The sequence below is a fragment of the Sarcophilus harrisii genome, unplaced genomic scaffold (assembly GCF_902635505.1).
Source record: "Sarcophilus harrisii unplaced genomic scaffold, mSarHar1.11, whole genome shotgun sequence".
NCBI lineage: Eukaryota > Metazoa > Chordata > Mammalia > Dasyuromorphia > Dasyuridae > Sarcophilus > Sarcophilus harrisii.
The window spans coordinates 521-26,954 of record NW_022290943.1 but is presented as its reverse complement, the minus strand read 5'-3'; the positions used below and the strand labels follow the sequence as shown (position 1 = coordinate 26,954).

The following is a 26,434-nucleotide window of genomic DNA, read 5'->3' as shown; positions in this document are numbered from 1 at the left end:
GTCCCAAGTACGTGAGGCTAACTAGTAATTGGGCTATACTCTATTAATATACATGATTGGATAAAGAATGGTCCCTGCCCACTCTCTGTGCAAGTCCTGATGTGTTGTACAGGAAATGACGATTTTAGAGGTAGGCAGAGAGGAACAGGAAGAGAAGCTGGGAGATTGGGGCTGGGTTCTTTCTTTCTCTAGCTGCTGGTCATGTGGCTGCTGTCTCCCTTGCCTTCTCTCAAAAACTCAATCTAAAAATACACGGTCTTCACAATATGTTTTATCTTCTTCATCACTCAATGATTCATTGTCCCCCAAAAAAAGTGTAACTTTTGAATAGACGTTGCTGTTCTGTTTTTTTCCTACATAGAAATAAATAAAAGAGTACATGAAGAAATCTATCATTTCAAGGCAAGCAATACTAATAGAAGAGTGGAAATTTTTCAGAAAGCTTACTGATATTGCTTATTTGCTGAATAGCATCCACAATTTTAGTGAAGTTCAAATTTGGTTGTTTCTGCCAAAAAAATGATAAGAAAATTTTAATATAAATCATTGCTGATAAGGCATTTTATTTTAGTCTTGTGTTTTAGATTGTTTATATATTTTAGAATAGTAAAAATTAGTCTTTCCTTAAAATTAAAGGGGAACTAGGGGAATGTTGATGCCAGACTCCCTTTTTCTAGGTCTGACCATTGGGTTCACTCATTCTGCTTGACACATTCAGCAGGAAGAAATTAAAGGTTCCTGACAGTAAGAGGCCACTAAACTGAAAAAAACAGGTTATAAGAACTTCAGTCACACAGGATCCTGAATACCTTCATTACATCAACTGCAATCTGTGTTATATTGTTTGAACTTTTTTGTGTTCAGTGTATGCACTTGAAAGAAGTGCATACTCTAAAAATTTTCTGGGTTCAGAAAAAGCTGTGAAGGTGCCTTTAATGATGGATATTTTATTATTTGCTGTTCATTGCTTTTACATTAATGTCAAAAATCAAGCATTATAGACACCTGATTTTACAAAACAATCCACTTAAAACAGATGTCTTTTACTTTGTATGTGCATGTCAAACACTTAACAAAATGTTACTGAAGGGATCCACCTGACAGACAATTAGTACAAAGATTAGGAAGCTAAACTGGGTTAGAAATGGTATGGTCAGCCATCTCTAGTGAAAGTTACAAACTTTGGTGATAATAGGAACCTAACACTTCTCTTTCCCATATATTCAAAGTATTGTTTGATCTTCAAGGTATTTTGTAACAAGGTTACACAAAAATTGAGGATTAACTGTATCTGATATGTAGCTCTAAATCTTATAAAATTCATCAAAACCATGAAATGACCAAATAAAAACAGCATTAACTTCATGAAAAATGTTCCAATTTCCCAACAGTTAGAGAAATGTAAAAATCAGCACAAGTTTATTCTTTCAACTAGAAGGTCCAACATTACACACCGGGAGGATTCTGGAAGGATGGAAGAGAGTAGGTTGGTAAATTTTATGTTCTCCATTATTTCCCCCATAAATAGAACAAATTTGTGCCTCAGAGTGAACATAGACTAGTGAAAATCAAGAAAGCTTGGGGCAGAACAGGGATCCTCTTGATACAACCCAACAAGATCTGAAAAGACTTCAGCCTAGGGATTAACCTGTCTGAAGTGCCAATATCTCTGGGCTTGCTCTACAGAAACATCAAATGGAGGCATGCCAACTACCTGGGTTTGGCTAGAGCCTCAGAAGAAATCACAGAGACTTTCACCTTCAGGACTGTTTGTCAACTTGGGGTTGAGTCTGAGAAGACTGAATAATACTTGACTGATTGGGAATGCCAGGCCCAGTGTGCTCCTACCTCCGGGTGAGAAGGAACGAGTCCTGCTAGGTGTGGAAGCAGTAGGACGCGTATGCTGCTGGCTGTGGGCACTTACAGGAAGGTAGAGCTCTTGGTTTGGGGTTCCTGATCAGAGTGGAGAACTCAAGGGAAGCTTGAGGCACCATCCCTCCCCTCAAAGATTAGAGATGCTCACACTAATACCTCTTATAAAAAAAAATATTGAACTGGCAAAGAAGAAGAAACCCCATTATGGAAACAGAAATAGGGAAGATCTGGATTCATTTTCAATGGTGAACACTTTAGTCAGAAAAATTTATCCCCAAAAAGCTACCCCAAAAAATAACATGAAATATCTCCTTGCCCAGAGAGAATTGAGAATTCAAAAAAAAAAATTTAAAAATCAAATAAGAGACAAGATGAAAAAAAAAATAAAAAAAAACCAAATAGATAACCATCCAAGAAAAACAAGTTTATGAAAAAAAAAAAAGCTAATCAACCAGAAGAAGAGGTACAGAGTCTCAAAGATGAAAATAATTCTTTGAAAATTAGAATTGGGCAAGCCAATTAAGCTATGAGAGACCAAGAAATAACAAAACAGATAATAAAGAATGAGAAAATAGAACAGAATGTGAAACATTCTTTAAGAAAAAATGATAGATCTGGAGATCAGATCAAGAAAAGAAAAAATTTTGCAAGAAACATGACAAAAGAATCAAAGATGCTGATGCTACAGTTCGAATTGCACAAGATTTATCAGTAGTTACCGTAAAAAACCACAAGTCCTGGAATCATATCTACCCAAAATCAAAAGCAACCTGAGGCCAGCAAAATTATCTGTAATTTTTGAATGAGAAAAAAAAATGGATATTTAATGAACTTGTAGATTTTCAGGACTTTTTATCAACCAAACCTGAATTTAACAGAAAATTTAAGATATAAGAGCCAATATCAAAGATCACCATTAAGGTATTCAACATGGACAAACTGTTTAAACATCAATAAATTGTTATTTTTTTTACATGGGAAATATATACTATATGTTTAAGATTCATATCAATAAGAGAGCTCAAAAGAAAGTTTGGCAAAGTTAAGGTAAAAATAGTAATCCTGTTATACAAATGTAGTGCAGAAGAAGAATAGACACAGAGGCATTAGAGGTGAGGAGGGCAGGAGGGCTCCTATTTCTGAAAACCTACTCACATCAAGAATGGATTCAATAGGGAACACTATATATATATATATATATATATATATATATATATACCATGAAATTTATAGCCCCCTCTAAAATCTAATCCAAAAGAAATAAGGGGGAGGGATAGGTGGATAGGGAAACAAAAGGTTAAGGAATTAGACAAGGGAAGGACCCTTGGGCAAGTTATGGAATAAAATTTAAAGAGTCAGTAAGGATAGGAAAGACATGTGACTGTGTGTATGTATTTATCTATATATCTACGTATGTATCCATAAATACATCTTTTATTAACTGTAGCTTCCATGAGAGTGATGTGGGGGTGTGAGGATTAAACAGGGAAAAAAAGAAAAAAGTAAATAAGGTATGCAATAGAGAGCCAAGGAACAATTTACAAAAGGAAGTAAAGAAAAAATGGACATCATGAATATAATTTCTTCTACAAATATATATACTTTCTTGATCTAGTAATTTATGTTATAGATTTTGAATCTTCCTTGATGATCTGCTGGGCACATGACTATGTTCTCTTTGTTTTACTATACTTTTTTAAAATTTCTTTTCTGTTTTCTTTTTCCTTAATTTGATTTTTCAAATAAAATATATTTGAAAAATAAAATGCCACAGAAAAATAAAAGAAAATTACAAATAATGGGAAATATATACTACCAATATATACCACCAATATACCATTGGTCAAGGTGGTTTAGAGAACAACATACAAGAGTCATAAAATTGATCATATCTTCTGATTCCATTGTTATGGAATTCTAATACTGAGAATTTATTGTTAATAGAACACAGGAAGGAAAAATAGGATCTAGGTGTACAAAAATATTCATAGCTAGTGTAGCCATTTTTAACAAAAAAAAATAAAATGGAAACAATTTATACAATCAACATTTGGAGAAAAGCAGTATTATGGAATAGTTCATAGACTGGGAACTAGAAGGGACCTAAGGTATCATTTAGAAAACAAAAGATAACTATCATATATTTAAGAGTGGCAATCATGGGATTTGAAGCCTGGTCTTCTGCTCCAAATCGAATATACTTTTCAGTGCATGGATAAATACAAAGATACAAGAAAATATGGAGAATTATATAGAAATATTAGCAGAAAGTTAATTGTATTCATGTTGATTTCACCTGTTGTGCCACAGTTCCCTTTTATTGTCCTGACTCAATTTCCCTAATGGCCCTGCCTCAATTTCCCTTCATTGTTCTGCCTCAATCCCCTTGGTTGCAACACCACTCTTCCCTTCTAATCATTAGAATTGATATAATTTAGGGCTGACTATGCTAAGATTATAAACTGTAAATATTTAATCCAGAGAAGGAGAAAGACCTTGTATCTTAGACATCATGACCCCAGACCTTCCCTACTTATCAGAATGTCTGATGCTTCCCCTCCTTCTGTCATTGTTCTTGATTCCAACTTATTAGAATGTCCCGTGCTCCTCCCACCCTGTCTGAACCAGACTGATTAATCCATTCCCTGCTCTCAGTGCTCTGACTCCACCCCTGCCTTAGTCTACCCAGGTAGCTACTGGATTCTTTGAGACATCAGCACTGGGGGCAACAAGCCCCCAGCACAATCTCTCCCTTTCAATTAAAATATTAAAAACTCTCTAATCTCTATCATGCTTCAATTTCTCTGGCATTACACAGAATGCCAGAGTTTTTCAGAAAACACACACACATGTACACACAACAAAACAAAAATTAAAGGAAAGCTTGACACAAAACAAATTTATTTGCTTTTACCTCATTTGAGGTAAAATCTCAATCTATTAAAGTTCATTTGGGTCTTTAATATGTTAAACACTAAAGAGATTGTATTTTACTATATATACTTTTAACAAATCAAAGCACTCCCTGAACTAAAATTTAAAAGTAGGAAAAAATTCAGTAAAGAAATCTTACCTCTTTTTCAAAATTAATTTTGTCATCCATATTTTGCCAGGAATCATCAGCTCCTGGTTTTTCAGGGAGTCTTTTAAAAAGAAACCAAAAATTAGTAATTTTATTCCCAGAAGACAATCATCAACAAGGCAGGCCTCTTAGTTGTTACAAAGTGCTTTACCACCAAATGACACACTACAAAGAATGACTTAATAGAGTTAATATTTCAATTATTCCTGTTCCAAGACTCATTTTTTGCCAAGAAGATATCAGTGTAGAAGCTATCAGTGGATCTATCCTCCAGAATAATCTCTTACTATTTTTGCACTCCTAAAGTTGACAAATGAATATAAAGGGTCATTATAAATCACAGAATCAAAACCCTACAATCTATTTGTAATAGGTCCCTATTCACTGTGCCTTTGTTCCTAGTTTCTGACAAACATTTTCACTATGAGTTTTATTTTTCTTAAAGTTACCCTCCCCAAGTTTCAACTCTAGATATGAATTGTATGCGTTGCTGTCAATAATTTCAGTAGTGTCTTGACTCTTTGTGATCCCATTTGGTATTTTGTTGGCAAAGGTACCAAAAAGGTTTGTCATTTCTTTTCCCAGCTCATTTCATAGATGAGGAAACTCAGGCAAACAGTCTTGTCCTGGAGTCACAAACTAATAAGTATCTGATCCAAATTAGAACTCATAAAGATGAGTCTTGTCAATTCCAAGGCCAGGACTCTACTTACTGCTTTTCCTAGTTGCCCTTTAGATATATGAACTGGTCATACATTCCAGGCTCAGAAATGTATTTAACATAAGGACAACCATTCCTAAATATAATCTTTGATGAACCTGGTGTAATATATGATAAAATAGCAACCATCTGTATAATAGATTAAGACATATGCTTTTTGGTTTGGAATGTCCATTTCCTATCCACTACTAATCTAAGTGCACCCTTTCCTTCAGGACCTTATCTAAGACTGATCTCCTTACAGAAGATTTCCATGAACCACTGAATCGGAAAAACCAATTCAATAAAAAATATACCTGGTTCTTTATATGTACATGAAATAAAATTATTAGTCTTTCTTCCTTGATAGAAATATTTGGTACATTTGCTGTGGTAATCTGCTTTCAGGGAATTTCAATTCTATATTTATCAATTTATCTGGGGAGGAGAGGCAGGGGAGTTGGGCTCAGAATTCAAGAGACTGGGGTATATGACTTGTGATTGCCTGGTGCAGGGAACTTTCAGAGAGGAAATAATGTAGATGGACAACTGTTGTGTGTCAGAGAGTTGCTGGGAATACTCGCTGAGGGAAAATTGAACCCAGTTTTTCTTTACTCCCATACTCACTCCCTTGCCACCAGTAATTGAGGTCTTTCTCTTTTCAGCTCCTTAGGATCTGTTACTACCAAGACAGTTTGCTTTTTCTAATTCTAATCCTTTAATAGACATCCCCAATTTCCTTTTCCTTCTCCTTAACCTTGCCAACTGACTTTACATATTTGGTCTTTTTTTTTTTTTTTTAACAGCCTCCTTTTCAGCTGGAATCCATATCCTCCTACTCATAGCCTTCACCTTATCCTCTTATGTCCTCCTCCATCTCTTCAAATCCTTTTCCTTGGGCACACTTTCTTTTCTCCCTTTAGATAGAATCTTTCTGCTTCAGTTCAAGTCACTTCAATTTCTCAAGGTCTCCTGAATTTATTATTAACTTTCAATCTTTTATTTTTTTTCCAAATTCTCAAGACTAAAAAATTATATTTACATTTCCTTCTCCTTAAATTCAGATCTAAAAGAGCTCATTCTGTCCCCATTAATAATTATTCCCCAGGAACAATGTAAATAATACAACAAGTCTGTCAATCATAATCCCATACCAAAGGAGATCAGTTTCCTGGAACTGTTTTATTAACATATCTAAGACTGACTCAATCATCTCATTCAGCATCCTGCAATTACTCATAGACACAATGTACATAAGAGTTTGTCTTCTACTAGGCCCCTGCCTTTCCCCTCCCTAACTTCTCTCTAATTGCTCCTTACTTCCTAGATCAAGATGCAACTTCCCTCACCCACTTTCATCAACAAAAGTCGTCACTGAAGCTTATCTGCTCATTCACTCTATGGTTAGCCACTTGGAGTTTCTCATATTTATAAATGCCATCCTTTGTGGTCGTGATAAATCTCTCGGGTGAATTGATTACACTGCAAACCATTCTTCCACCTGATGCCTGGGTACTTCATATATCTGATACTTCTATCTTTTTTATACAAGTAGAAAAAAAGGTTTCAAAAATTCAGCTTTTCTGCATGACAGTATTCTTCCCACTGACACAATCTGACTCCCTTTTTTGCCTCTTGTATTTTCTCTTTTTTCTTTATTTTTTTTCAAAAACTTCTAGGAATAATTCATTCTACTTGGTCATCTAGAATTAGAAAGGCTTTTCTCCACAGATTTTTCACCTTCTTCTTCTATATTAAGACTTCTATATCGAATCTTGTTAAAAAGCATAGAATCTGTGGGTCACTGAAAAATAACATTCTATACTGTGGGAAAATGAGGTCCCTAACAACTAATATTTTGTCACATCTGCTTTTAGGAATTTCAGAGATTATTATTTTTTAAAAAAAAACTATACACTTCTCACGATACAATGCCAGATTCCCCACATGCCTCTAATGGGAAACAATTGCCAAAGGTTCAAAGTGAGAAGCAGCTTTCCACCACTGTTGTCCACGAGAGGTCCCAGCAGAAACTGCTCACTAGAATGTCCTTCTTCTTTTTTATTACTTCTCTCCTTCCTGAGAAATTTCCAATTCCATTCACTATCTTGACTTAGGAGCTTGGTCCCAGTGACATTCCCACCCCATGTTGATCACTCCTTTACCTAAGCACTTGGATAAATTAGCACAAGTATAAGATGATACCTATTTGCACTGCAGATGTGCCTAAAAAGGCTTATTAGAAATGCATCCCTGGTGGCTAATACATAATGTAGCCATATGAAAGAACATAGCTGGTTCATTCTTCATCCAATAATTATTTTTAATAGCTATCCTGGGGCATTGTGGATAGGAATTAGGTATGGGATAAAAACCATAATGGATTCAAGTTCTTCATCACATACTAATTTTGTAAACCCAAGCCAGTACCTTAATCCTTCAGTGTTCCCAAGCAAAATTCTTAATACAGAACAGTTGCCAATGCCATAGATAAATAAGCACACACAAACTGGGTGAGAGTCTGGTGTGCAGTCCCAGCACAGCATGGACCAGCAGAGTCCAGCCCCTGTGACGCACACTCCATCAAACTAGAGCTAAAGTGGGGTGGGAACACACCTAACAGCTCCAGGGCAGAAAAGAGTGCTTGGGGTCAGATTCCTATTAGGATTTTTGAAAACAGCTGCACAAAACTGCTGAAGTTTGGGACAGTGCATCCTCCATCCTGGAGACAAAGCCCAATAATAGGCTAGGAAGATGAGAAGAAAACAAAAGTTTCTGACATCTGAAACTTATAATGGTGACAAAGAGGATGAAAACATGATAAAGAAGATGATAAAGTCAAAGCTCCTACATCCAAAGCCTCCAAGAAAAATAAGAAGTGGGTTCAGGCCATGGAAGAGCTCAAAAGGGAGTTTAAAAATCAAGGAAGTGAGATAGAGGAAAAGTTAGGGAAAGAATTGAGAGAGTGCAAACGGGAATACAAAAAGCTAATGAGGAAAAGAATGCCTTAAAAAGCAAAACTGGCCAACTAGAGGAAGGAGGTAAAAGCTCACTGAAGAAAATAATTCCTTAAAATAAAGAATTGAGCAATTGGAAGCAAATGGATTTTATGAGACATCAAGATGCCATGAAGCAAAACCACAAAAAAGTGAAATATCTTATTGGAAAAACAACTAACCTGGAAAATAGATCCAGGAGAGCCAATTTGTAAAGTATTAGTCTAATCTGAAAGTCATGATCGAAAAAAGATCCTGCAATCATCTTTCAAGAAATTATCAAGGAAAACTGTCCTGATATTCTAGAAGCAGAGGGTAAAATAGAAATAGAAAGAATCCACTGATCACTTCCTGAAAAAGATTCCCAAATAAAACTCCCATGAATATTACAGCCAAATTCCAGAACTCCTGTCAAGGAAAATGTGCAAGAATCCTGAAAAGAAACAATTCAAGATTAGTGGAGCCACACTTAGACTAACACGAGATTTAGCAGCTTCTCCTTTAAAAGGACTGGAGGGCATGATATTCTGGAGCAATAAAGCTAGGATAGCAACCAAGAATCACCTACCCAGCAAAACTGAGTATAATCCTTCACAGGAAAAGGTGGCCATCCAGTCAGGATTTTCACACTTTTGTGATAAGAAGACCCAGAGCTGAATGGAAAACATGATTTTCAAATACAGGACTCTGAAGAAGCATAAGGAGATAATCAAGAAAGTGATATCATAAAGGACTTAAGTTCATCTGTTTATATTCCTATATGGGAGAATAATACTTATAAACTCATTAGAACATTTTCTTTTTTATGGAAGTTAAAAGGAGTATATCTAAACAGAAGGCACAGGTATGAGTTGAATATGAAGGGATAATATCTTTTTAAAAAATAATGAAATTAAGAGGTGAAAGGGGAATGTACTGGGTGGGTAAAGTGGAATGGCAAAAGATATCTGCCATTTAAAAAAAAAGAAGAAGCAAGACAACACTTTTACAATAAATTAGATGAGAGGAAGGAGAGGGTAAAATTAGATGAGAGGAAGGAGAGGGTAAGTGAGTGTACCTTTCTCTCATCAGACTGTCTCAAATAGAAATAATATACATACTCAATAGGGGTATAGAAATCTATCTTACCCTGAAGTAAAATAGGAGCAGAATGAGATGTGGGCAGAGTGGGGAGAGTGATAAAAGAGAGGGCATTTGGGGGGAGAAAATGGTGAGTAGCAAAACACTTTTGAGGAGGAAGAGGGTGAGAGGAGAGAGAGAATAAGTGGAAAATACAATTAGCAATAGTAATTGTAAAAAAAAAATATCCAAGCAAGATTCTCTGATAGAATATTATTGCTCTCTGAAAAAATGATGAGCAGGATACTCTCAGAAAAAAAAAAACAAAAAACCTGAAAAGTTCTCTATGAAGAAAATGAAATGTACCACATACAAAGTTTCTCTCTCTCTCTCTCTCTCTCTCTCTCTCTCTCTCTCTTCCTAAGGCAACTGGGGTTAATTGACTTGCCCAGGTCTACACAGCTAGGAAGTTTTAAGTGTCTGAGGCCACTTTTGAACTCAGGTCCTCCTGACTTCTGGGCTGTTACTCTATCCAGTGCAACAACTAGCTGCCCCTTCCTTTCTTTGTTGTTACTAGTTTGATTTGATGTGTCTTCTGAAGGACAATAATTGTATTTAACATGTATTTCTTCCATGTTTAACATATATGGGACTACTTGCAATGCAGGGGAAAGTGGTGGAAGAAAATTGGAATATAAAGTATTTCAAGGGCTAAAGATGAGGAATTATCCACATATATGTTTAGAAAATAAAAATTTTTAATTTAAAAAAAAAAGGAATTGATATCTATCGGAAGAACAAGGAGAGGTGAGCTTAAAATCTGTGATAAATACAAAGGAAATTTCTTTTCTAAAAATATATTTTTACATATAATGTTCCTTTGTTCCAGGTAATCTTTGACAATGATATCACAAAATAAGCTTTCCTGAAATATGTTTCAATACATTATTATACTGCCTAAGAAATGATTGGCTCTTTGATAGAAATCAAATGCCAAATCCTAAAGCTATGATTCAAGGCATACAGTGACAATCTTTTTTTATAGAAGATACTTAAGACTTTCATTAGTCCCCTCTGTGACAACTGAACAGTTTTACATTGTTTGCAAGCATCTTTACTATCCTCTTTCTCTCTGCACTTTTTCCTGCTTCCTCTCTGGTAACCCAAACCTCATCCTATCACTACACCCTAATTATTACCTGTTTCATTAAGTCTTCATTCAATACAAATTACTCTTACATTGGCCTTTGTATGGGACTCAGTCTTTCTATATAGAAATTATACAGAATTTTACTTAGAATTAGCCATAACACCAACTTATGTAGTTGCCTTTGTCCTATCCTTTAATTGGTAGGTAAGTTTATCATGGAGTAGGGAAGTAGGCTTGTTTTTCTCCAAAGTCTCTTACTTTTCTGGAATATATCCTAATACTTAGAAGAGCATAAAATGTCATCAAACTTGTTCACGGAATGACAGACTGAGAGGCACATTGAAATTCCTAAGGTGTTAAGGAGTAAAGTATAAACCATGAGGTCCTGAAAGTTAGAACCACTTCTTGGCTCTTCACTAAACTAGTAGTGAGACCATAAGCTGACTTGTCTCGGGAGTGTCTTCCCCACATCTTCAGTGGGTAGTTGTACTAGATTATTTCTGAAATCCCTTCTAACTCTAAAATTCTCCTTCTAATTCTACCGGAGCAATTGCACTGATTAGTAAATAAGTAAACTTAAATGTAATTTTAATAATAGCAATCAAGATTGAAGTTTCAAAATGAATTAATACCTCTGAATCCCAAGGAGAGTCGCTCTCTTCTTTTTTGTCCAGTCCTAATGTTGATATAATGGTAATAAAACATAGATAAATAACCACAGAAATAACTGGAAAATATGATACTCAGATTATGAAAACGGTTCAAATATATCTATTTAGAAATGCTTCAGGAAAAATTTAATGAGAATGACTGGAGGCAAAAAATTCCAGGAGGCAAAATCAGATTAAGAGAGTAACATTTGTACTTATTGATTACGGACAAGGCAGGACCTTTCAAAAACAGGAGTTAGGACTCAGTGGTAATTTTATGTGAGAATACAAAATTTTATTTCAAAATTAAACTTAACATTTTAAACTTTATAATGGCAATTTTTGAAATAATGTTTTGCATCATGTTTTACAACTTGAGGTATACCACTGTATAGTGGATAGAGGGCCAGTTTGAACTTAGGCAGCCCTGGTTTCAATTTCCATTGTTGATGTTTTGATTGTGTTACCATGGGGAAAATGCTGAACTTCTGAACCCCTGGCCTACTCTGGAAGACTCTGTGCTATGGAATAGTATCCAATGTGCATTACTAGAAATTTATTCCTTGTAGATTTCGTAAATTGATGAAATCAGGAAATCTGTCAAAACAATAACTCACTTTTTATTGCAGCACTTTTGTCTGATGTACCAGGAGCTTGTAACTGATTTGGAATATTTGGATTTTCAGAAGTTTTTTGTAAACTGGTATAGTAGTCAGGTAAAATAACATTTTTCTTTTTTTCCACATCTGAGTCTTTTAAATGTTCCTGTAATTAAAAAGAATGAAATACAATGTCTATAAAATTTTTCTGTAAATATAGGTACTTACAAATAATGTGAACCTAGCTATTATACTGCACTTGACAGAAGGTGATGGACCCAACACTCAAATCATGAAATGAATTAGATGTTTTCAATCACCTCTTTTAGGTATCTGGTTTATAGAAAAACTCTTGTCCATAAGTAGAAATATGAATTTATCCCATACCTATGCTGATAAATATTTTACTTTTACTTCAAAAAATTAAATATTAGGAATGATACACAGTTCTTATCCTCAAATAATAATTAGGTGGAAGGGAAGATATCGCCTGATTGGAAGGAAGATCCATGAATTTCAAAGGAGGGAACTCAGCACAGTCATCTCATTTCTCCCTTTGATGTATCTTTGGGACATCTCTGAATTTTCCACCATGTTGCAGCACCAGGCAGATTTCTCCAACCCCCAACTCATTGGTTTTCCTTTTAGGTTATGTATTGTTTATGTCTTTTGTTCTTAATTTTTCTATTCTTTGAACACTGCCTGGTACATTGTAGCTACTTTTTCACTCTTTATTAAGCTACAAGTATGGAAGACCATAGAATCTGTGCGATGCATTAGAGAATTACAAAAGTTATGAATGTTTAGAAGGACCAATGAAAGTTTTATGTACTTAGCATGTTTGATGTGACTTCTGAAATTCAATTAGAATTTCAGAAGAAAATGAAGAGACCCAAGATGATCTTCCAAACACATGGAATAATATAAGGAAAAGTACTGAAGGGGGAAAAGATGAGTCATTCAGAAAATGTTTGACTGAAATAGAAATTCATGAAAAGGAACAAAAATACACTGCTTTGTATATAGTAGCTACTTTTTCAGTTTTTATTAAGCTGCAAGTATGGGAAAATGAAAAATCTATGAGATGTATTAGAGAATTACAAAAAATTATGAATGTTTAGAGGGACCAATGAAAGCTTTATGTACTTGGCATTGTTTGATGTAACTTCTGAAATGCAGTTAGAATTCAGAAGAAAACTAAAAGACCTAGGATGATATTCCAAACACAGGGAACAATATAAGGAAAGGTACAGAAGGAAGAAAAGATAAGGAAACATTCATCAAATTCTTGACTTAAATACTCATTGAAAAAAATAGATTTATCTAAAATTCTAAATGCTTCAAATAGATTCACAACTTATTAATATTATTTATTCATTTTATTATTTATTAATAAATAAATGTTATTATTTGTAAATAATAAAGTGTTTATAAGACTTTTTAAGTAGATATGAGAAAATAAGTTTTTTGTGGATGCTTTAGATTCCTATTTAAATTATATAGTACCAGATTGTTAAACCTGAGTCTTCTTTGTTTAAAATGCTATAAAATAAAACATTTTGTATATAAAATAGATTTTATAAATGTGTTGTTGAACTGGATTACTGGAACACTAAAATGGAGAAACAGGAAATGATATTTTAGAATCTAAAGTTACCATTTCTTTTGCCCACCTCTAAATGAGATCAAATGCAATGTGTATTAATAAAATTTACTCCAAGTAACAGAAATTAAAAGTTTTAGAAACTGATCCATGTTTTAAAAAGGTTTTTAAAAAAGGTACAGCACTAGATGGTGCAGTGGATAGAGCACCAGCCCTGACATCAAGAGGATTTGAGTTCAAATATGGGTTCAGACATTTAACACTATCTAACTGTGTGACCCTGGGCCAATCACTTAACCCCAGTTGCCTCAGCAACAATAAATAAATGAACAAATAAACAAATTAAATAAAATAAAAAAGGTTACAAGGTACAGAATTACAATAAGATTTTTATTCATGTTCTGAATTTAAATCCAATTTACATCTCATATGTTTATAATACCTTAAAGAACGGATGTCTATCTATAATGTATCTCCATTCCAGTTAATCTTTGGTAATGATCACAAAAATCTTTCCTAAAATATGTTTCAATACATTATTATACTGCCTAAGGAAAGATCTTTCCTTAGGAAAGATCAGCTCCTTGTTGCAAATCAAATTCCAAATCGTAAAGCCACCATTCAAAGCATCCACTCACACTCTTTTTATGAAAAATAATCCATGCCTTTTATTAGTGACCCTCTGTGATAGCTACACCTTAAGATTTGCATTGCTTGGAACCACCATTACTATCCTCTCTCTCTCAGAATATTTTCTTCCTTCCTCATTGTCAGAGACAATTCCAATATGACCCCATCCTTATGTCCTAATTATTACCTCTTTCATTAAGGCTTGCCTGATTCAACACAACTAACTGTTACATTTGCCTTTGCATGGACTTCAGTCCTTGTGTTTAGAAGGTACACAGAAATTTTCTAAGAGTTGACCATAACATCAAGCTGTATAGGTTCCTTTGTCCTATCCCCAAAGTTGTAAGTAAGTTGATCATGTAGCAGGGAAGAAGGCTTCTATTTGTCCAAAGTCTCTTACTTTACTGGAATATATCTTAATTTCCAGAATAGCATAAGGTGCTGTGATACTTGTTCACTGAATGACTGGTGAAAAGCATTTTGAAACTGATAAGGTGTTAAGGAGTGGAAAGCATGAGGTCCTGAAAGTTAGGACCAGTCAATTGTCTTCTTGGTTCTTCAGGAAACTAGTAATGAGATCATAGGCAAGTTAAGTGACTTCTCTGGGGTATACCTTCTCCATGTCTTAATTGGGTAGTTGTACTAGATTATTTCTGAAATCCCTTCCAGCTCTAAAATTCCTCTTCCAATTCCACCCAAACAGTTGCAGTGATTAATAAATAAATCTAAAATGTAATTTTAAAAGTAATCATCAAGATTGAAGTTTCAAAATAACTCAATAGAAAATACCTCTGAATCCCAAGGAGCTTCTTTATCATCTTCTTCTTCCAGCACTAATGTTGATATAATGGTAATAAAATATACATAAGTAACAGATTAATAATTGGAATATATGGTAACAAGAATATGAAACTTCAAATATGTCTACTCAGAATTGCTTTAGGAAAAATTAAATGAAAATGATAAGACAAAAAAATTCCAGGAGACATTTGGATTTGGAGATTATGGCCAAAGTGGGTTCTTTCAAAAAAACAAAAATTAGGGGCTTACTGGTAATTTTATTTGAGAATACAGAACATTTTTTTTTCCCAAAACAAACTTTTACATTTAATAGTTTATAATGACATTTTATCAACAGAACGTTTTGTAGAACATTCTATAACTTGAGGCATAGCACAGTATAGTGGATTCTGGGCTAGTTTGGGGGAAGCCCTGGATTCAATTTCCATTGCTGATATTTTGGTTGTGTGACACTTAGCAAGACACTTAACTTCTTTGCCCCTAGGTTACTCTGTCAGACTCTGAGCTATAGATCAGTAGTCAATAGGCTTGCAGATTTCCTAAATTGATGGAATCAGAAGCCCTGTCAAAACGGTAACATAACTTTTCTCCCAGCATATTTCTCTGATGTACTGTGAGCCTGTAGGTCTTTGGGAATATTTGGAGTTTTAGAAGTTGTTTGTTTACCAGTAAAGTTGTTAACCAATACATCCTTTTTCTTTTCTTCTTCCTCTGAATCTGCTGAATCTTCCTATAAATTAATGACAATGAAATATAAAATGTCCTCCAAAATTTATCTTTAGTCTATGGTCTGAATTTATCTATGAGAACAAAACAACTAAATTTTAAAACTTTAAAATTAAGAACTAAATGAACTAGATAATCTCTAAAGTTCAATCTACATCTAAATTTTGTACTTTTTAGAAAGGTGAAGGGTTTCTTAATCAAACAAAATATTCCACATTTTTATTTTAAGAGAAATGTCATCGAAGTTTCTACAAATATCAATTATCACTGACACAGGAAATTCTGTAGAAATGCTCATTGTTTGTTCTCCTTAACTTGTTACATTTAGCTTCATTCGAATCATATTTCATTGCATGAACACAGAGATTCTGATGATTACTCAAACTCTCTTTTTCCTTCATATTTTCAAAATCTTCATCTTGACTTTCTTCTTCATCCTTTGTATCTATATATTCTGATTCTTCTGTTTTATAGCATCCTAACCATCTTTTCTTCCTTTCTCTTTCTTTCTCTTCATCACTTTTTTCTTTCTCTGCCACTTTATCTTTATAATCTTTTAACTGTCATCCATATTCCCTGTTTTCTAATTCTTCTTTCTGAGAGTTGTACTGTATTGTCATGTATAGTCTGGACTCATCAATGTTTTATCTTCAATATATAAAATTCCCTGAATTTTCCTGTGATGTGACTTTTGAGGATTTCCATTTCTAGAATCCTTCCCATTTCCATGAACTGGCTATGAGCATAGGAGAAAAGGACAGAGGGTATACACACATGGGAAGAATGATAAGAACCATAGGGAATATAATTACATTAAGAATGTCCAGAAGAGTAGACTTCATAAGGGAAGATCTTGAACAGTAACCAGGTGGGGGATGGACAGGAAGGACAAGAGAGCAGTCCTGGGCTTGGGATGAAGACTTAGGGAAGGAATATGTTGTAATGGGCTGAGGTTTGAGTTGATGCACTGAGGTCCCAAGTACGTGAGGCTAACTAGTAATTGGGCTATACTCTATTAATATACATGATTGGATAAAAAAATGGTCCCTGCCCTCTGTGCAAGTCCTGATGTATTTGTACAGGAAATGACGATTTTAGAGGTAGGCAGAGAGGAACAGGAAGAGAAGCTGGGAGATTGGGGCTGGGTTCTTTCTTTCTCTAGCTGCTGGTCATGTGGCTGCTGTCTCCCTTGCCTTCTCTCAAAAACTCGATCTAAAAATACACGGTCTTCACAATATGTTTTATCTTCTTCATCACTCAATGATTCATTGTCCCCCAAAAAAAGTGTAACTTTTGAATAGACGTTGCTGTTCTGTTTTTTTCCTACATAGAAATAAATAAAAGAGTACATGAAGAAATCTATCATTTCAAGGCAAGCAATACTAATAGAAGAGTGGAAATTTTTCAGAAAGCTTACTGATATTGCTTATTTGCTGAATAGCATCCACAATTTTAGTGAAGTTCAAATTTGGTTGTTTCTGCCAAAAAAATGATAAGAAAATTTTAATATAAATCATTGCTGATAAGGCATTTTATTTTAGTCTTGTGTTTTAGATTGTTTATATATTTTAGAATAGTAAAAATTAGTCTTTCCTTAAAATTAAAGGGGAACTAGGGGAATGTTGATGCCAGACTCCCTTTTTCTAGGTCTGACCATTGGGTTCACTCATTCTGCTTGACACATTCAGCAGGAAGAAATTAAAGGTTCCTGACAGTAAGAGGCCACTAAACTGAAAAAAACAGGTTATAAGAACTTCAGTCACACAGGATCCTGAATACCTTCATTACATCAACTGCAATCTGTGTTATATTGTTTGAACTTTTTTGTGTTCAGTGTATGCACTTGAAAGAAGTGCATACTCTAAAAATTTTCTGGGTTCAGAAAAAGCTGTGAAGGTGCCTTTAATGATGGATATTTTATTATTTGCTGTTCATTGCTTTTACATTAATGTCAAAAATCAAGCATTATAGACACCTGATTTTACAAAACAATCCACTTAAAACAGATGTCTTTTACTTTGTATGTGCATGTCAAACACTTAACAAAATGTTACTGAAGGGATCCACCTGACAGACAATTAGTACAAAGATTAGGAAGCTAAACTGGGTTAGAAATGGTATGGTCAGCCATCTCTAGTGAAAGTTACAAACTTTGGTGATAATAGGAACCTAACACTTCTCTTTCCCATATATTCAAAGTATTGTTTGATCTTCAAGGTATTTTGTAACAAGGTTACACAAAAATTGAGGATTAACTGTATCTGATATGTAGCTCTAAATCTTATAAAATTCATCAAAACCATGAAATGACCAAATAAAAACAGCATTAACTTCATGAAAAATGTTCCAATTTCCCAACAGTTAGAGAAATGTAAAAATCAGCACAAGTTTATTCTTTCAACTAGAAGGTCCAACATTACACACCGGGAGGATTCTGGAAGGATGGAAGAGAGTAGGTTGGTAAATTTTATGTTCTCCATTATTTCCCCCATAAATAGAACAAATTTGTGCCTCAGAGTGAACATAGACTAGTGAAAATCAAGAAAGCTTGGGGCAGAACAGGGATCCTCTTGATACAACCCAACAAGATCTGAAAAGACTTCAGCCTAGGGATTAACCTGTCTGAAGTGCCAATATCTCTGGGCTTGCTCTACAGAAACATCAAATGGAGGCATGCCAACTACCTGGGTTTGGCTAGAGCCTCAGAAGAAATCACAGAGACTTTCACCTTCAGGACTGTTTGTCAACTTGGGGTTGAGTCTGAGAAGACTGAATAATACTTGACTGATTGGGAATGCCAGGCCCAGTGTGCTCCTACCTCCGGGTGAGAAGGAACGAGTCCTGCTAGGTGTGGAAGCAGTAGGACGCGTATGCTGCTGGCTGTGGGCACTTACAGGAAGGTAGAGCTCTTGGTTTGGGGTTCCTGATCAGAGTGGAGAACTCAAGGGAAGCTTGAGGCACCATCCCTCCCCTCAAAGATTAGAGATGCTCACACTAATACCTCTTATAAAAAAAAAAATATTGAACTGGCAAAGAAGAAGAAACCCCATTATGGAAACAGAAATAGGGAAGATCTGGATTCATTTTCAATGGTGAACACTTTAGTCAGAAAAATTTATCCCCAAAAAGCTACCCCCAAAAATAACATGAAATATCTCCTTGCCCAGAGAGAATTTAGAGAATTCAAAAAAAATTTTTTTTAAATCAAATAAGAGACAAAATGAAAAAAAAAAATAAAAAAAAACCAAATAAATAACCATCCAAGAAAAACAAGTTTATGAAAAAAAAAAAAGCTAATCAACCAGAAGAAGAGGTACAGAGTCTCAAAGATGAAAATAATTCTTTGAAAATTAGAATTGGGCAAGCCAATTAAGCTAGGAGAGACCAAGAAATAACAAAACAGATAATAAAGAATGAGAAAATAGAACAGAATGTGAAACATTCTTTAAGAAAAAATGATAGATCTGGAGATCAGATCAAGAAAAGAAAAAATTTTGCAAGAAACATGACAAAAGAATCAAAGATGCTGATGCTACAGTTCGAATTGCACAAGATTTATCAGTAGTTACCGTAAAAAACCACAAGTCCTGGAATCATATCTACCCAAAATCAAAAGCAACCTGAGGCCAGCAAAATTATCTGTAATTTTTGAATGAGAAAAAAAAATGGATATTTAATGAACTTGTAGATTTTCAGGACTTTTTATCAACCAAACCTGAATTTAACAGAAAATTTAAGATATAAGAGCCAATATCAAAGATCACCATTAAGGTATTCAACATGGACAAACTGTTTAAACATCAATAAATTGTTATTTTTTTTACATGGGAAATATATACTATATGTTTAAGATTCATATCAATAAGAGAGCTCAAAAGAAAGTTTGGCAAAGTTAAGGTAAAAATAGTAATCCTGTTATACAAATGTAGTGCAGAAGAAGAATAGACACAGAGGCATTAGAGGTGAGGAGGGCAGGAGGGCTCCTATTTCTGAAAACCTACTCACATCAAGAATGGATTCAATAGGGAACACTATATATATATATATATATATATATATATATATATACCATGAAATTTATAGCCCCCTCTAAAATCTAATCCAAAAGAAATAAGGGGGAGGGATAGGTGGATAGGGAAACAAAAGGTTAAGGAATTAGACAAGGGAAGGACCCTTGGGCAAGTTATGGAATAAAATTTAAAGAGTCAGTAAGGATAGGAAAGACATGTGACTGTGTGTATGTATTTATCTATATATCTACGTATGTATCCATAAATACATCTTTTATTAACTGTAGCTTCCATGAGAGTGATGTGGGGGTGTGAGGATTAAACAGGGAAAAAAAGAAAAAAGTAAATAAGGTATGCAATAGAGAGCCAAGGAACAATTTACAAAAGGAAGTAAAGAAAAAATGGACATCATGAATATAATTTCTTCTACAAATATATATACTTTCTTGATCTAGTAATTTATGTTATAGATTTTGAATCTTCCTTGATGATCTGCTGGGCACATGACTATGTTCTCTTTGTTTTACTATACTTTTTTAAAATTTCTTTTCTGTTTTCTTTTTCCTTAATTTGATTTTTCAAATAAAATATATTTGAAAAATAAAATGCCACAGAAAAATAAAAGAAAATTACAAATAATGGGAAATATATACTACCAATATATACCACCAATATACCATTGGTCAAGGTGGTTTAGAGAACAACATACAAGAGTCATAAAATTGATCATATCTTCTGATTCCATTGTTATGGAATTCTAATACTGAGAATTTATTGTTAATAGAACACAGGAAGGAAAAATAGGATCTAGGTGTACAAAAATATTCATAGCTAGTGTAGCCATTTTTAACAAAAAAAAAAATAAAATGGAAACAATTTATACAATCAACATTTGGAGAAAAGCAGTATTATGGAATAGTTCATAGACTGGGAACTAGAAGGGACCTAAGGTATCATTTAGAAAACAAAAGATAACTATCATATATTTAAGAGTGGCAATCATGGGATTTGAAGCCTGGTCTTCTGCTCCAAATCGAATATACTTTTCAGTGCATGGATAAATACAAAGATACAAGAAAATATGGAGAATTATATAGAAATATTAGCAGAAAGTTAATTGTATTAATGTTGATTTCACCTGTTGTGCCACAGTTCCCTTTTATTGTCCTGACTCAATTTCCCTAATGGCCCTGCCTCAATTTCCCTTCATTGTTCTGCCTCAATCCCCTTGGTTGCAACACCACTCTTCCCTTCTAATCATTAGAATTGATATAATTTAGGGCTGACTATGCTAAGATTATAAACTGTAAATATTTAATCCAGAGAAGGAGAAAGACCTTGTATCTTAGACATCATGACCCCAGACCTTCCCTACTTATCAGAATGTCTGATGCTTCCCCTCCTTCTGTCATTGTTCTTGATTCCAACTTATTAGAATGTCCCGTGCTCCTCCCACCCTGTCTGAACCAGACTGATTAATCCATTCCCTGCTCTCAGTGCTCTGACTCCACCCCTGCCTTAGTCTACCCAGGTAGCTACTGGATTCTTTGAGACATCAGCACTGGGGGCAACAAGCCCCCAGCACAATCTCTCCCTTTCAATTAAAATATTAAAAACTCTCTAATCTCTATCATGCTTCAATTTCTCTGGCATTACACAGAATGCCAGAGTTTTTCAGAAAACACACACACATGTACACACAACAAAACAAAAATTAAAGGAAAGCTTGACACAAAACAAATTTATTTGCTTTTACCTCATTTGAGGTAAAATCTCAATCTATTAAAGTTCATTTGGGTCTTTAATATGTTAAACACTAAAGAGATTGTATTTTACTATATATACTTTTAACAAATCAAAGCACTCCCTGAACTAAAATTTAAAAGTAGGAAAAAATTCAGTAAAGAAATCTTACCTCTTTTTCAAAATTAATTTTGTCATCCATATTTTGCCAGGAATCATCAGCTCCTGGTTTTTCAGGGAGTCTTTTAAAAAGAAACCAAAAATTAGTAATTTTATTCCCAGAAGACAATCATCAACAAGGCAGGCCTCTTAGTTGTTACAAAGTGCTTTACCACCAAATGACACACTACAAAGAATGACTTAATAGAGTTAATATTTCAATTATTCCTGTTCCAAGACTCATTTTTTGCCAAGAAGATATCAGTGTAGAAGCTATCAGTGGATCTATCCTCCAGAATAATCTCTTACTATTTTTGCACTCCTAAAGTTGACAAATGAATATAAAGGGTCATTATAAATCACAGAATCAAAACCCTACAATCTATTTGTAATAGGTCCCTATTCACTGTGCCTTTGTTCCTAGTTTCTGACAAACATTTTCACTATGAGTTTTATTTTTCTTAAAGTTACCCTCCCCAAGTTTCAACTCTAGATATGAATTGTATGCGTTGCTGTCAATAATTTCAGTAGTGTCTTGACTCTTTGTGATCCCATTTGGTATTTTGTTGGCAAAGGTACCAAAAAGGTTTGTCATTTCTTTTCCCAGCTCATTTCATAGATGAGGAAACTCAGGCAAACAGTCTTGTCCTGGAGTCACAAACTAATAAGTATCTGATCCAAATTAGAACTCATAAAGATGAGTCTTGTCAATTCCAAGGCCAGGACTCTACTTACTGCTTTTCCTAGTTGCCCTTTAGATATATGAACTGGTCATACATTCCAGGCTCAGAAATGTATTTAACATAAGGACAACCATTCCTAAATATAATCTTTGATGAACCTGGTGTAATATATGATAAAATAGCAACCATCTGTATAATAGATTAAGACATATGCTTTTTGGTTTGGAATGTCCATTTCCTATCCACTACTAATCTAAGTGCACCCTTTCCTTCAGGACCTTATCTAAGACTGATCTCCTTACAGAAGATTTCCATGAACCACTGAATCGGAAAAACCAATTCAATAAAAAATATACCTGGTTCTTTATATGTACATGAAATAAAATTATTAGTCTTTCTTCCTTGATAGAAATATTTGGTACATTTGCTGTGGTAATCTGCTTTCAGGGAATTTCAATTCTATATTTATCAATTTATCTGGGGAGGAGAGGCAGGGGAGTTGGGCTCAGAATTCAAGAGACTGGGGTATATGACTTGTGATTGCCTGGTGCAGGGAACTTTCAGAGAGGAAATAATGTAGATGGACAACTGTTGTGTGTCAGAGAGTTGCTGGGAATACTCGCTGAGGGAAAATTGAACCCAGTTTTTCTTTACTCCCATACTCACTCCCTTGCCACCAGTAATTGAGGTCTTTCTCTTTTCAGCTCCTTAGGATCTGTTACTACCAAGACAGTTTGCTTTTTCTAATTCTAATCCTTTAATAGACATCCCCAATTTCCTTTTCCTTCTCCTTAACCTTGCCAACTGACTTTACATATTTGGTCTTTTTTTTTTTTTTTTTAACAGCCTCCTTTTCAGCTGGAATCCATATCCTCCTACTCATAGCCTTCACCTTATCCTCTTATGTCCTCCTCCATCTCTTCAAATCCTTTTCCTTGGGCACACTTTCTTTTCTCCCTTTAGATAGAATCTTTCTGCTTCAGTTCAAGTCACTTCAATTTCTCAAGGTCTCCTGAATTTATTATTAACTTTCAATCTTTTATTTTTTTTCCAAATTCTCAAGACTAAAAAATTATATTTACATTTCCTTCTCCTTAAATTCAGATCTAAAAGAGCTCATTCTGTCCCCATTAATAATTATTCCCCAGGAACAATGTAAATAATACAACAAGTCTGTCAATCATAATCCCATACCAAAGGAGATCAGTTTCCTGGAACTGTTTTATTAACATATCTAAGACTGACTCAATCATCTCATTCAGCATCCTGCAATTACTCATAGACACAATGTACATAAGAGTTTGTCTTCTACTAGGCCCCTGCCTTTCCCCTCCCTAACTTCTCTCTAATTGCTCCTTACTTCCTAGATCAAGATGCAACTTCCCTCACCCACTTTCATCTGACTTTAAAAAGTCAAGTCACTGGAAGCATCTTGCTCATTCATACATGGTTTAGCCCATGAGTTTCTCATATTTATAAATGCCATCCTTTGTGGTCGTGATAAATCTCTCGGGTGAATTGATTACACTGCAAACCATTCTTCCACCTGATGCCTGGGTACTTCATATATCTGATACTTCTATCTTTTTTATACAAGTAGAAAAAAAGGTTTCAAAAATTCAGCTTTTCTGCATGACAGTATTCTTCCCACTGACACAATCTGACTCCCTTTTTTGCCTCTTGTATTTTCTCTTTTTTCTTTATTTTTTTTCAAAAACTTCTAGGAATAATTCATTCTACTTGGTCATCTAGAATTAGAAAGGCTTTTCTCCACAGATTTTTCACCTTCTTCTTCTATATTAAGACTTCTATATCGAATCTTGTTAAAAAGCATAGAATCTGTGGGTCACTGAAAAATAACATTCTATACTGTGGGAAAATGAGGTCCCTAACAACTAATATTTTGTCACATCTGCTTTTAGGAATTTCAGAGATTATTATTTTTTAAAAAAAAACTATACACTTCTCACGATACAATGCCAGATTCCCCACATGCCTCTAATGGGAAACAATTGCCAAAGGTTCAAAGTGAGAAGCAGCTTTCCACCACTGTTGTCCACGAGAGGTCCCAGCAGAAACTGCTCACTAGAATGTCCTTCTTCTTTTTTATTACTTCTCTCCTTCCTGAGAAATTTCCAATTCCATTCACTATCTTGACTTAGGAGCTTGGTCCCAGTGACATTCCCACCCCATGTTGATCACTCCTTTACCTAAGCACTTGGATAAATTAGCACAAGTATAAGATGATACCTATTTGCACTGCAGATGTGCCTAAAAAGGCTTATTAGAAATGCATCCCTGGTGGCTAATACATAATGTAGCCATATGAAAGAACATAGCTGGTTCATTCTTCATCCAATAATTATTTTTAATAGCTATCCTGGGGCATTGTGGATAGGAATTAGGTATGGGATAAAAACCATAATGGATTCAAGTTCTTCATCACATACTAATTTTGTAAACCCAAGCCAGTACCTTAATCCTTCAGTGTTCCCAAGCAAAATTCTTAATACAGAACAGTTGCCAATGCCATAGATAAATAAGCACACACAAACTGGGTGAGAGTCTGGTGTGCAGTCCCAGCACAGCATGGACCAGCAGAGTCCAGCCCCTGTGACGCACACTCCATCAAACTAGAGCTAAAGTGGGGTGGGAACACACCTAACAGCTCCAGGGCAGAAAAGAGTGCTTGGGGTCAGATTCCTATTAGGATTTTTGAAAACAGCTGCACAAAACTGCTGAAGTTTGGGACAGTGCATCCTCCATCCTGGAGACAAAGCCCAATAATAGGCTAGGAAGATGAGAAGAAAACAAAAGTTTCTGACATCTGAAACTTATAATGGTGACAAAGAGGATGAAAACATGATAAAGAAGATGATAAAGTCAAAGCTCCTACATCCAAAGCCTCCAAGAAAAATAAGAAGTGGGTTCAGGCCATGGAAGAGCTCAAAAGGGAGTTTAAAAATCAAGGAAGTGAGATAGAGGAAAAGTTAGGGAAAGAATTGAGAGAGTGCAAACGGGAATACAAAAAGCTAATGAGGAAAAGAATGCCTTAAAAAGCAAAACTGGCCAACTAGAGGAAGGAGGTAAAAGCTCACTGAAGAAAATAATTCCTTAAAATAAAGAATTGAGCAATTGGAAGCAAATGGATTTTATGAGACATCAAGATGCCATGAAGCAAAACCACAAAAAAGTGAAATATCTTATTGGAAAAACAACTAACCTGGAAAATAGATCCAGGAGAGCCAATTTGTAAAGTATTAGTCTAATCTGAAAGTCATGATCGAAAAAAGATCCTGCAATCATCTTTCAAGAAATTATCAAGGAAAACTGTCCTGATATTCTAGAAGCAGAGGGTAAAATAGAAATAGAAAGAATCCACTGATCACTTCCTGAAAAAGATTCCCAAATAAAACTCCCATGAATATTACAGCCAAATTCCAGAACTCCCTGTCAAGGAGAAAATATTGCAAGAATCCTGAAAGAAACAATTCAAGATTAGTGGAGCCACACTTAGACTAACACGAGATTTAGCAGCTTCTCCTTTAAAAGGACTGGAGGGCTTGTAATGATATTCTGGAGAGCAATAAAGCTAGGATAGCAACCAAGAATCACCTACCCAGCAAAACTGAGTATAATCCTTCACAGGAAAAGGTGGCCATCCAGTCAGGATTTTCACACTTTTGTGATAAGAAGACCCAGAGCTGAATGGAAAACATGATTTTCAAATACAGGACTCTGAAGAAGCATAAGGAGATAATCAAGAAAGTGATATCATAAAGGACTTAAGTTCATCTGTTTATATTCCTATATGGGAGAATAATACTTATAAACTCATTAGAACATTTTCTTTTTTATGGAAGTTAAAAGGAGTATATCTAAACAGAAGGCACAGGTATGAGTTGAATATGAAGGGATAATATCTTTTTAAAAAATAATGAAATTAAGAGGTGAAAGGGGAATGTACT

General features: G+C 34.7%; 1 protein-coding gene and 1 long non-coding RNA gene across 3 annotated transcripts in view; both read right to left on the bottom strand.

Annotated features, from left to right (window-relative positions):
• The window catches only part of LOC116420447, a 32,001-nt gene extending 6,500 nt beyond the window's left edge, over window positions 1-25,501 (bottom strand). The window contains exons 1-5 of one of the 2 annotated variants that reach the window (XM_031945317.1): window positions 21,797-25,501; window positions 15,812-15,875; window positions 15,134-15,177; window positions 12,130-12,277; window positions 11,495-11,538 (exon numbers count right to left, since the gene is read on the bottom strand). In XM_031945317.1, coding sequence (XP_031801177.1) covers window positions 11,495-11,538; window positions 12,130-12,277; window positions 15,134-15,177; window positions 15,812-15,875; window positions 21,797-21,826 — 330 coding nt within the window. In that variant the 5' untranslated portion in view covers window positions 21,827-25,501. The remainder of the gene's footprint in view (window positions 1-11,494; window positions 11,539-12,129; window positions 12,278-15,133; window positions 15,178-15,811; window positions 15,876-21,796) is intronic. The other variant, XM_031945319.1, reaches the window with a different exon arrangement.
• Window positions 241-7,000, bottom strand: LOC116420448. Its single transcript, XR_004230777.1, has 3 exons — window positions 4,949-7,000; window positions 448-508; window positions 241-353 (listed from the first exon to the last, which is right to left on the bottom strand). It is a non-coding gene; the product is annotated as an uncharacterized LOC116420448 (long non-coding RNA).
• Window positions 25,502-26,434: the final 933 nt, after the last annotated feature.